General features: G+C 44.7%; 1 protein-coding gene across 1 annotated transcript; it reads right to left on the bottom strand.

Moving 5' to 3' along the window:
* On the bottom strand, nt 1–11,026 carry fem1b (fem-1 homolog b). Its single transcript, XM_034196601.1, has 3 exons — nt 9,632–11,026; nt 6,195–7,668; nt 1–1,353 (listed from the first exon to the last, which is right to left on the bottom strand). Exons 1-3 carry the CDS (start codon nt 9,877–9,879, stop codon nt 1,192–1,194), a joined length of 1,884 nt encoding a protein of 627 aa, XP_034052492.1. The 5' UTR covers nt 9,880–11,026; the 3' UTR covers nt 1–1,191.
* Between the last annotated feature and the right edge of the window lie 33 nt (nt 11,027–11,059).

Here is an 11,059-nt window from a genome sequence, read left to right as displayed (position 1 = left end):
TTAAAAATGAGTTGTTTTTATAGCAATAATGCAAAGTCATATTTCCCCTCATTAATGATGCAGACACAGGATCAGAACAACTGAACATTACAATCATGTGTTTTCACTTCAGGACGACAGCGGGAAATAAAACAGATATTTCTATCTGAACTTGTGGATTTCATCTCTTGGACATTCAGTCTGACGTCCTCAGATCTTCAGCATGAAAGCTCTCACACAAACATCCTCAGAGTCTCCATCAAGTGGCACAGCACTGAAAACATGCACTCTGTGGCCAAAAGCACGTGCACACCAAACTGCACTTTAAACGGGATGCTCATTCAGTTTGGATGTTTTTTCTTTAGTGACCTCGTCCAGCAGAAAAGAACTAAATAAATACATCTGATTAATCACGACATGATTACCAGGAAAGAGGGGGATCAGAACCACCAAACAAATCATATGTATCTTTACATCTCAAGCCATCCTCTTCCTCTTGGGAATGCTGCATTGCTTTTAGGATTTCAAAACATACTTAAATCTGTTTAAGTGGAAAAAAGTCAGACTTAAATCTCAGAATTACTGAAGCTGAAGCGAGGAAGCTCAACAAAAAAAAAATCATAAATGATGTTGGTAATCTTTCGCGCTCGATAAAAGTATTCTAACGTTCAGACAATTCAATCTGCTTTTCTCTCCGTATCGTACTTTGTTTTATTAAAGTGAATATCTTTGGACATTTGAAGACCACACACACACACACACACAGTTTTCATATGAGAAGGATTATGTCACAAGCAGAACATTTAATAAAACATGAACTAAAAGCTGATTAAGATCATTCTCTCTCCTCGTTGTTGTTTCAGTAGAAAATAAAAAACCAAGTGACAACTTTTTTTTCACATTAAAAATAATTTCAAATCATGAGTAACGCAGGTGAGTCTGTTGGCTTCTCTGTAGACACTCACTCTCTCTCACACACACACACACACACACACTCCGTCACACTCTCTCACCCTCTCAAAGGAAAATGGCGGCTGTCGTCGGGCAGATAAGGCAGAAACCCCGCAGCAGCGTCCTCTCAGCTGCTTCTTGGAGATTAATACTTAAAAATAGAAAAAAGTGACGTGTTTTAATAAAAACTCTTTGTGGGCGCCTGGTTCTGGTTCTGGTTCTCAGTGTCAGTTAGAAACCGATAGTCTCTGAAGAAAAAGCTCAGTGGAACTCCACGAACTCCTCCAGGGTTTTGGGGATCTGGTTGCGGTACGTGATGCGATGCCTCCGCACCGCGCGCGCCGCCAGGCACTTCAGACTCATCTTCATCTGCGTCTTCAGCAGGATCTCCGACACGCCCGTGGTGCTTTTGTCCAGCGGCGTCTTTAAAGACAAAGTCAACTTTAGTGTCAAAATACAAGCAAGATCATTTCTGACGTGAATCTGAAGAAACATTGAAAAAGTCAGCATTTTGAGAAAAAGTCTCACGAGTGCCTCTTTTTTTCACTTCTCCCCGGTTCTGTTGATTATAATTTTTTTGGCTATTTCACCCGGTTCCTTCTACCGGGACACTGCCCCCCCGACGGCCTGTGTCCAGCCCCCCCCCCACTCATCCACATATAACGGATTTTGACACATTGTTGCATTTTTCTCCTCCTCTCACTGATCGAATGGCAACGCGACCCACCATCAGAGGGCCTCCGCCGGCCTGGCCTAGTGCCGGTGCTCTGGCGGTCGGTTCCTCCGAACTGCAGGTTCGACTCTGATGGCCGGGAAGGTGTGCTGCGTTGGGGTGGGGGACTTCCCCCACTCTGTGTGTCTCTTCCTACCCGGGCCGGCCAATATGAAGCGTGACCAAGACGCACCGTCTGACTCAGGGGTCCCACCACGGGTCCCACCACGGGTCCCGCAGCGGGGTGGAGGTTCCGGGTTGGAACCCCCCACGATGACTCAGACTCGACTTGTACATTGACGCTCCGACTTGGACTCGAGCAAGTTTTCTCTGGAGTCTGATGTCCTCTATCCTGGCGTGTGCCATAAATCAAATCAAAATATTCCAATTACTTGTTGTGACGGGGTTCTATTTGTCCGTTCACAAACACTGGCCTAGTCGGTTGGGTTACGCTCCAAAAAAACTTTATTCTTAACAGCAACAAAAAAATAACGAAACAGCACACCTTAAACAAACAAAATAAAAGACCAAAACAGGCCGTCCATCACTCATCAGAGTAAACATGCTCTGGGTTGCCTTCTCTGCAACCAACTCCCAAACATGTCCCAGCTGTTGCCTTCATTGCAACATTCCTCCGAGTCCCTCTCCAGGGCCAAAACCGTCCATTTTGAGCCAATAGCCCCTCCCACAGGCTGTATCTCTGTTTCTTATCTATATCTAACAGAACTGCTCGGGTCTTGATCGATTGAGTGGGGAAGTTCATGAGATCTTTCTAGAGGGTTATCAAGAATAACTTTTCTCCAATGACCTTTCCCCTCTCTATCTGTGTCTGTGTATTCTCTTGTTCCGATTAACCCAGCCAAATCTTTGTTCTTGTTTTGTATCTATGTCTACGCCGGGATCCGGAGTCGAGGCTGCTCCTCTTGCTGTGGTCCTGTGTCTTGGATCCTCTATCCTGAGTTCTGGATTAAGTCGTGGACTTCGGGTCGTGGCTGAACCTGTCTCTGCGGTCCTGCCTTGGGTCTCGTCATGCTGCTTCCCTGATGGCTTCCACAGGATTGTTGACATCCTCGTGGATTCATCTTCTTATTACAGACACATGCATTTCCTAACATTCGGTCTATATGCTGTAAAATGTATTATCTCTTGGATTTACACACGGCATCTATTGCACGTCTGTCCGTCCTGGGAGAGGGATCCCTCCTCTGTTGCTCTCCCTGAGGTTTCTCCCATGTTCCCTTTAAACTGTGGGTTTTCTCTGGAAGTTTTTCCCTGTACGATGTGAGGGTCAAAGGATAGAGGGTCTGAGGACAGAGGGTCTGAGGACAGAGGGTCTGAGGTCTCTCTCTCAGAGAATAGTGCAGTGTAAAGTCAGGCAAATGCTTTGATAAAGAGATAGACATTTTTAAAAGGCAGCCAAAACGTATTGGCTTCCCTAATATTGTTGGTTTTGGGGCGTAGTTTACAAAGGCTGCATCACCGATCTTCTTATGACTCTTTCTGGTGACCTCTAATAGACCTGCATCTAATGATCGCAGTGTTCTGGCGGGTGTGTAGTTTATTAGAGAGTCAGCAATGTAGCTGGGTCCTTGTCCATTTAGAGCTTTGTATATGAGGAGAAGCACCTTCAAATCAATTCTGAAAGTTACAGGAAGCCAGTGTAGAGTAGCTAAGACAGGACTAACGTGTTTCCTCCTTTTGGTATTCGTCAGTAGTTAGGCTGCAGAGTTTTGAATGAGCTGGAGTCTTCCAAGAGCTTTCTTGGGGAGACCAGTGAATAGTGCATTGCAGTAGTCTAGATATAAAAGCATGAATTAGCTTCTCTGCATCATTTTGATTTATGAATGGTCTTACCTTCGCTATGTTTCTGAGATGAAAGAAAGCTATTTTGGTCACTTTGTTTAAATGGGAGTTGAAGTCTGAGTCCAGGATGACACCAAGCCTTGTCACCTCCGGTTTAATCCAAGTGGTTAAACTTCCTAGATTATTTGTTAGCATCTCTCTTTTTGAGATAATAATAATGTATTATTATTATTATTAGGCCTATGTGTTGGACATGTGTGGTTGGACTGTGTCTCACAGGCAGTGTAACATCAGAGGAGACTGGGCCAATTGTACATTCTCAAACTGCACCACTTAGAACTAACTAAACAATGCAGAGATTATTTTGATATCATTGTATTCAATAACCGTAAGAAATTAAACCGTATGAAGTGATTTGTAAATAGGAATACAGATTTGACTTAATCTTTTCATAAATATATTTTTCTCCCAGTTTGTCATGGGACTTATTTTGACCCTCTCAAAGAACCGGAATCGAGAACCGAAAATAACCGGAATCGAAAAGCAGAACCGGAATCGTTCAAATCCAAACGATACCCAACCCTTTGTGTGATGCAGTAAAATCTCACCGCTCACTTACGTTAGCGCTGTCGGAAAAACTGTGGGAAAATGTAAAATACGATGGCGAAGAAGAAGATTCCAGTGGCCCCAATTTTTGTCCATTCTGGACAAGTGAAAAATGTATTCGGACAAGTACATTACCAAACTCACTTGTCCATGGACAAGTACTCTCTAAACACTTTTTCTCACACTGGGTTCCTTTTTAGGAAGAGAGCAGGAAATGTTTGGTGTGTGTGTGTGTCGGCTGTTAGTGGCGGAGTCGGTCACTCATGTGATCCGCTCCGTCACTTGTGTTTAGACTCTCTTTGCACTATTTCTATTTACCTGCACTATTGTAACTGTCTGTTTGATTGTGTTGCTCTGTTGGAGGAGCCTAAGATGTTCATTGATATATCTGTAGCTATAATGTATGCATGCAATGTTTATCAATTTGACACTGCTTAAGTTTGTATAGTATTTTTTTGTATTATTGTTTAACCCAGTGGTTCCCAAACTTTTTCAGTCGGGCCCCCCTTGGGAAATTGGAAATATTTTCGGGACCCCCCCCAACCCGGTTCCCATCTATATTGGTAGGATTTATCGTATATTGTTGTAAAAACATGACATTTTCTCTGCTAATAATAAGATCTAAAGATCCAACTATAATTATATTTTCTTATGGATTACACTTGAACAAACGTGCTTGTAAGATACTGTGAATTAATTTGGCCTAATTCAAACTGGTTGGCCTTCTTCCCCGAGTAGATTTTTAAATTCAAATTTCTTTAAGGAAAATATATGAACTAACTACTATTTCTACTGCAGGTAGCAAACGATCACATCACGTTACCATTCCTATTCCACTCATCAATGACTTGTGTGTGCTTGCTGTCCCTCGCAGATCTTCTCACAGCGGGGCTGCTGTTTTGAGACACTCTCAGTTCATTCTCAATGTTCAGCTTTGATCTGCATTTCGTTTTGATGACAGCAGAAAAAGCCGATCTCACACAAGTAGGATGTTGCAAAAGGCAGCGTTCTGCCCACAGCTCTCTGACCAATGAGATATTTACGAGCAGTGTTTGTTTACAATTGAATAATAATAATAATAATAATTAGGGATGCACGATATTGGTTTTTTGAAACCGATACCTTCCTGCTTCTCAAGACCGATATCGATAATAATATAATATATATATATATATTAAATGTACCTGTAGTTTTTGCACACCTGGTGGTAAAACAAAGACTAGTAGTGAGCAAATGACGTGAGCGTTACTACTATGAACAAAACAAAGCCAAGAACAGTTTTGACTCTCGTCAAGCGCCATCATTTCTATGATGAAGTTAGAGATCGTTTTAGCCCTGGGGTCGTCTCTGGCAAACTTCTTGCCTTTTCCAAAAGCCTCGTGGATAGGTAAAAGCCCCGGTGCCTTTGCAGCTGGCTTTGGATTCGCCGCTAGTTTAGCAGCGCAGGCGTCTTCGTACGCTTTTAACACACCATCGTAGCGATGGCGATGTTTCAGGTGACTAATCAGGTTGGAAGTATTATAGCTCGTTGCCTTTTTCCCTCCTCGTGGAACTTCTGCATTTGTTAATACAAATAGCAAGCGAACTATCTAACTCTGAAGCTTTGAAATAGTCCCATACCACCGGCGACATGTTTGTTTACTGTCCTGGCTTCACGGCCGCACACCATTTACGTCACAGCCAGGCATGAGTTAGGAAGCGCTGGATTTGTGAAGAACTCCCCTCTTCCTAAACCACTAATACCACAGTACTGGCAAAACGGGAGGAGCCGAGTGAAAAACAAGCGCCCCTCATCCCAATCCACCCACCGCAGTATTTCTTTTTTTCTACCCAAAACATATATTGTATATTATCGGCGCTATTAATACTGGTATCGGGATGACGTCATAATTCCTAATATCGGACCGATAATTATCGGGCACCACTAATAATACATTTGATTTATATAGGTGCACTTTAAAATCAACGTCCTCTCAAGGAGCTTCACAAAGCTAAAAGGAGAAAATAATAAAATCTTCCCGCGACCCCCCTGCAGTACCTCCGCGACCCACCAGGGGTCATGCCCCACAGTTTGAAAACCACTGGTTTAACACATTCGAAACAAATCAACATCTTGAATAAGGAAAGATACGTATATATTTACCTTCTTCTGCTTGTTGGTCATGTCGGTGTGCGCGCCCGCCTCCACCAGGCTGATGATGATGGCGTGCAGCGTGAGGAAGTCGCTGATTGGCCGGTTGTACTGAACGATGACGTGCAGCGGCGTGTTTCCCTCGTGGTCCACGGCGTTCACCGGCGCGCCGCAATCCAGCAGCAGCTTCGTGACCTGAGCGCTCGGGAAACTGCACACGTCGTTGGTGTGGAAGTCGTCCACCGGCGTGCTGGAGCTGATGGCGAGATGAAGCAAAGACGCGCCGTCACGAGAACGCGGGTCCATCTGGATCAGGTCGTAGATGTGCTTGTTGATGCGCGCGCGATCCTGCTCGCCACAGTTGGTCTTCGTAGTAATGCAGACAAGGTACAGGAAGGTGAACACGTTGGACTCGTAGTTGTCCAGCGCCGACGGTAGTTCTGCCTCGGTGGCGGTTTCAACCCTCGCCATGCTGCGTTGGATCTCCAGCACGCTGCAACTCAACACCTGCTCCACGCTCGGCGCAACAACGCGCTCTTTCAGATGCACCATCTGCGAGAACACCTGCGCGAAGCGAAGCAGGTCTTTGTGCGTGTTGCGGTTGCCTTTCTGCCGCAACCTCAACGCGTGAAGCCACAGTTTGATGCACTGCTCGAACTCCATGTTGTCGGCGTAGACGGCGCCGCGGTAGATGATCGGATGAGACACGTCGATGTTATCGGAGCCGAGAACGCGCTCTCGTATCATCAAACCCTCCATGTGCAGCGCATCTCGATCCACTCTGATGGCTTCCAGATCCGACATCGTACGACACTCGGTTCGCCCACCGTACGCCTCGATGGCAGGAAGAAGCTCCTTCGCGATAACGTTGTTTGGATGGCGATGCCTCTCCATCATCGCCATGTGCAGGTAGTGATACGTCCTCTGGATATCGTAGTTCTCGCGGTCGTTGGCAAAGGAAGCGCCGAGTAGCTCCAACGCTTCGATGCGACTCTTTGCATCGCAATCGGCGTGTTCCAGCAACAACTCCACGACCTCCGCTTTGCAACTTTCCGCCGCTACTTTCAGAGGAGTCATACCATGCCCGTTCACCACCATGTTGGCATGGCATCGCACCAACTCCTTCACGATCTCAAGGTGCCCCGCTTCTGCCGCGAAATGCAAAGCAGTCGCCCCACAGTGCGCCTTGGCGTTGGGATCGGCGCCGCGTTCAAGCAGGAACTGGACGACATCAGCGTGCCCTTTGTACGCGGCGATCATCAGGCAGGTGTTGTTGTACTTGTTGGTGATTCGGATGTCGGCGTTGTGCTCCACCAGGAAGCGCACGATGTCCAGGCGTCCGTCGAAGCAGGCGGCGCGTAGAGGCGTGGAGTTGGTGATGGTGGTGTGGTTCACGTTGGCGCGGTGGCTCAGGAGGAGGCGGACCACGTCAAAGTGTCCGGCACCCGCAGCGCACCACAGGGCCGTCGCTCCGTCGATCACGTAGCTGTTAGAGAGAGAAGAAGAGCGGGAACTCAGAAAACTGACTCATCTTCACACTGAAAACAGAGAAGAAGAAGAGAGGAGCAACCGTCTGATTGGTCTCTGGTTTTATTTAACATCTTAAGGAAGAATATGTAGTTTCCTTAAACCTTAATTGTTTTTATGATTCGTCTTGGTGGTTTGCAGGAACTCAGAAAACTGATTCATCTTCACAATATATAGAAATGTTATTGATTGGGATAAACCCCTTGAGATGCACCATCTCGTTTCCAAGGGGGTCCCGACAAAAGCAACAACTTACAGACAGACATAAACAAAAAGACAAGCCACATACAGTCTGTCAAGTGAAATGAAAACAGACAAAAGCAACCGTCTGATGTGCTTCTGATTTTAACATAAAACATCTAAAGGAAGAATAGTTCTGTCTCGCTACACCTCAAGTGTTTTTATGATTGGTCATTGTTTCAGTATTTTTGTAAACAAAGACATTTACGTCCAAAATAACTTGTATATTTTGGAAAAGCTCAAATCAAAGAATTATCACTAAACACAGAGGAAACTTTCTTTAGCCTGTCTCGTGACGTCACAGTGTGTGTGAGTGTGAGTGTGAGTGTGTGTGTGTGTGTGTGTGTGTGTGTGTGAGAGAGAGAGTGAGTGAGAGTGTGAGTGTGAGAGAGAGAGTGTGAGAGAGAGAGTGTGAGAGTGAGTGTGAGTGTGAGTGTGAGAGTGAGTGTGTGTGTGTGTGTGTGTGTGTGTGTGTGTGTGTGTGTGTGTGTGTGTGTGTGTGTGTGAGAGAGTGTGAGCGTGAGAGAGAGTGTGAGAGTGAGTGTGAGTGTGAGAGTGAGTGTGCGTGTGAGAGTGTGTGTGAGTGTGAGAGTGTGTGTGTGAGAGAGAGAGAGAGAGAGTGTGAGTGTGAGTGTGTGTGTGTGTGTGTGTGTGTGGTGTGTGTGTGTGTGTGTGTGTGGGTGTGTGTGTGTGTGTGTGTGTGTGTGTGGTGTGTGTGTGTGTGTGAGAGAGAGAGAGTGTCTACAGAGAAGCCAACAGACTCACCTGCGTTACTCATGATTTGAAATTATTTTTAATGTGAAAAAAAAAGTTGTCACTTGGTTTTTTATTTTCTACTGAAACAACAACGAGGAGAGAGAATGATCTTAATCAGCTTTTAGTTCATGTTTTATTAAATGTTCTGCTTGTGACATAATCCTTCTCATATGAAAACTGTGTGTGTGTGTGTGTGTGTGTGTGTGTGTGTGTGTGTGTGTGTGTGTGTGTGTGTGTGTGTGTGTGTGTGTGTGTGTGAAGCAGGAAAAACCAGCTCCCAGTTTCAGTTCAGAGGAGAGACCGGTTTCTGTCGTGAGGCTGACGTGAAACAAAACCTAACTCAGGGAAATATGAACGTTCGTTGTTTTTACACGTGACTAAATGTTCTGAACACACCGATGCTTCTTCTGGAACAAAATCATTTCCTAAATTGGGATCAAATAGAGTGTTTATATAAAACGTATATTTCTTATATATAAAAATCATATTATGTATTTTTAATAATGGCTTTTGATTAAGTTTTAAGATTGAATCATTCACACAATATGTTTAAAACATGGCATTTTTTTTATTTTAGCATTTTACGAGTCATTTGTCTTTTAGTCTCTATTGGATTTTAATTTAAGTATCTGTTGTTATTTTAATTTGTTATTTGCATATCTGTTTTAATTGTATTTTTAGTGGCTGCTTTAATTGTTGTTAGTGTCTGTTGGATTTTAAATGTCGTTTCATTTTGTATCTTAGAAGTGTGCTGTCTTTTTTGGGGAGGGGGGGGGGAATCTTGTCTGTTAACATTTGTATTATTTAAATGTTCTCTTTAATCTGCTTTATTTGAACGTGTGTCTCTACATCTCATATGTAGACTCTTTTACATGAAGCCCTCACAAACAGTTAGACATGTTTTAACACAAAGTAGTCCCTCTCACCCGTCGAACCGCACGGTGCCGGTCTGCTCCGTGTTGACCCGGTAGTGATCCACCAGCAGCCGGACCACCTTGTCGTGTCCGTTCCGGGCCGCGATGATGAGCGGAGTGGACCTCTGGCCGGCCACCTGGGTCACATGGCTCAGCAGGAACCGCACCTCCTCCTCCGGGTGGTTGTGCAGCAGCGCGGCCAGCGTCAGGACCCGGCCTTCGCTGGCCGCCTTGAACACGTACCCGGCCAAAGGCTCCATGTGGACCCGGTACACAGCAGCCAGGTCCCCGGTTCCAGCAGCAGCCTGATCCCCGTCCGCAGCGAGGAGCCTCCCATTAAAGAGTCCAAACCCGGCCCGGTGCACACATGAAAAATCCACCTTCTCCGTAATGCAAGGAAAAAAAAAAAATCAGGGTTCGAGGGGCGTTTTTACAACTCACGGGTCCGATTCTAAGTGATCTTTTTCGGGTTGGTTTTCTCGAAGAGCCGCTGATAGCCGGTTAGCTTAGCGTGCTAAAGTTAGCGAGCTAACAAACTAACAAAATACACCTATGTAATGCAAAAAAAAAATAATCACGGTTCGAGAGGCGTTTTTACAACTCAAGGGTCCGATTCTGAGCGATAAATTCCGGGTTGGTTCTCTCCGGGAGCCGCTGATAGCCGGTTAGCTTAGCGTGCTAATGTTAGCGAGCTAACAGACTAACCAACGGCCGCTTTTTGAACTCCACCGTCTGTTCGGAATCAAACTGACGCCGTGTTGTTGGTGGTAAAAGAGAGTCTCGTGGAGAAGTTTCTGGATTAAAACTCAACACGAAGGAAGATTTTAAACAAAAACAAGCTCTTTCACCTTCTGTGAAACTAGTCCTGTACCGGAAGTTAGCGTTCAACTTAAAAATAGCTCCGACGGGAACTGTCTCCGGATGATATAAGTTCCCTTAGACGGACTTCCTCTTCTGTTTAAAAACTACAAAAAACTGCAATGACTACAAAAGGTACAAAGAGGAATTACAATCCTGAAATAATGTTAGTAAAAATAAATACAAATATCTTAATTCAAACAATAGTAACACACAAAAGCGTTTAAAATCGTCACTTTGAATGCAGAACTTTTGGTTAATTTACTCAAATCTGAACCAGACAAAATAACGAAATATTCTGACACTTTAAGAAGATTTTAAGATGAATTCTCCAATTAATATTAGCAGCATAAACATTACTTATGTCCTAAAGTAGTGCTTTTTCCCGTAATAATAACGTTAGACAGACAGCCCTTTAAAACGCCACCGTCTGTTCAGATTAAACTGGAGCCGTGTTAAAGGAAGTAAAAGAGACTCAGCTGGAGATTAAAACTCAAACCGAGTGGATGATTTGAAACACAAACGAGCTCTTTCACCTTCTGTGAAACTAGTGTTATATAGGAAGGTGCCGTTCAACTTAAA

Source organism: Gymnodraco acuticeps, unplaced genomic scaffold (assembly GCF_902827175.1).
Source record: "Gymnodraco acuticeps unplaced genomic scaffold, fGymAcu1.1, whole genome shotgun sequence".
NCBI lineage: Eukaryota > Metazoa > Chordata > Actinopteri > Perciformes > Bathydraconidae > Gymnodraco > Gymnodraco acuticeps.
This window is presented reverse-complemented; position numbering and strand designations above follow the sequence as displayed.

Coding starts and splice junctions, on each gene's coding strand:
- fem1b (XM_034196601.1), bottom strand. CDS start 9,879: ATGGAGCCTTTGGCCGGGTACGTGTTCAAGGCGGCCAGCGAAGGCCGG. Junction 7,669..9,631: donor GGCACCGTGCGGTTCGACGG/GTGAGAGGGACT, acceptor TCTCTCTAACAG/CTACGTGATCGACGGAGCGA. Junction 1,354..6,194: donor TGACCAACAAGCAGAAGAAG/GTAAATATATAC, acceptor TTGTCTTTAAAG/ACGCCGCTGGACAAAAGCAC.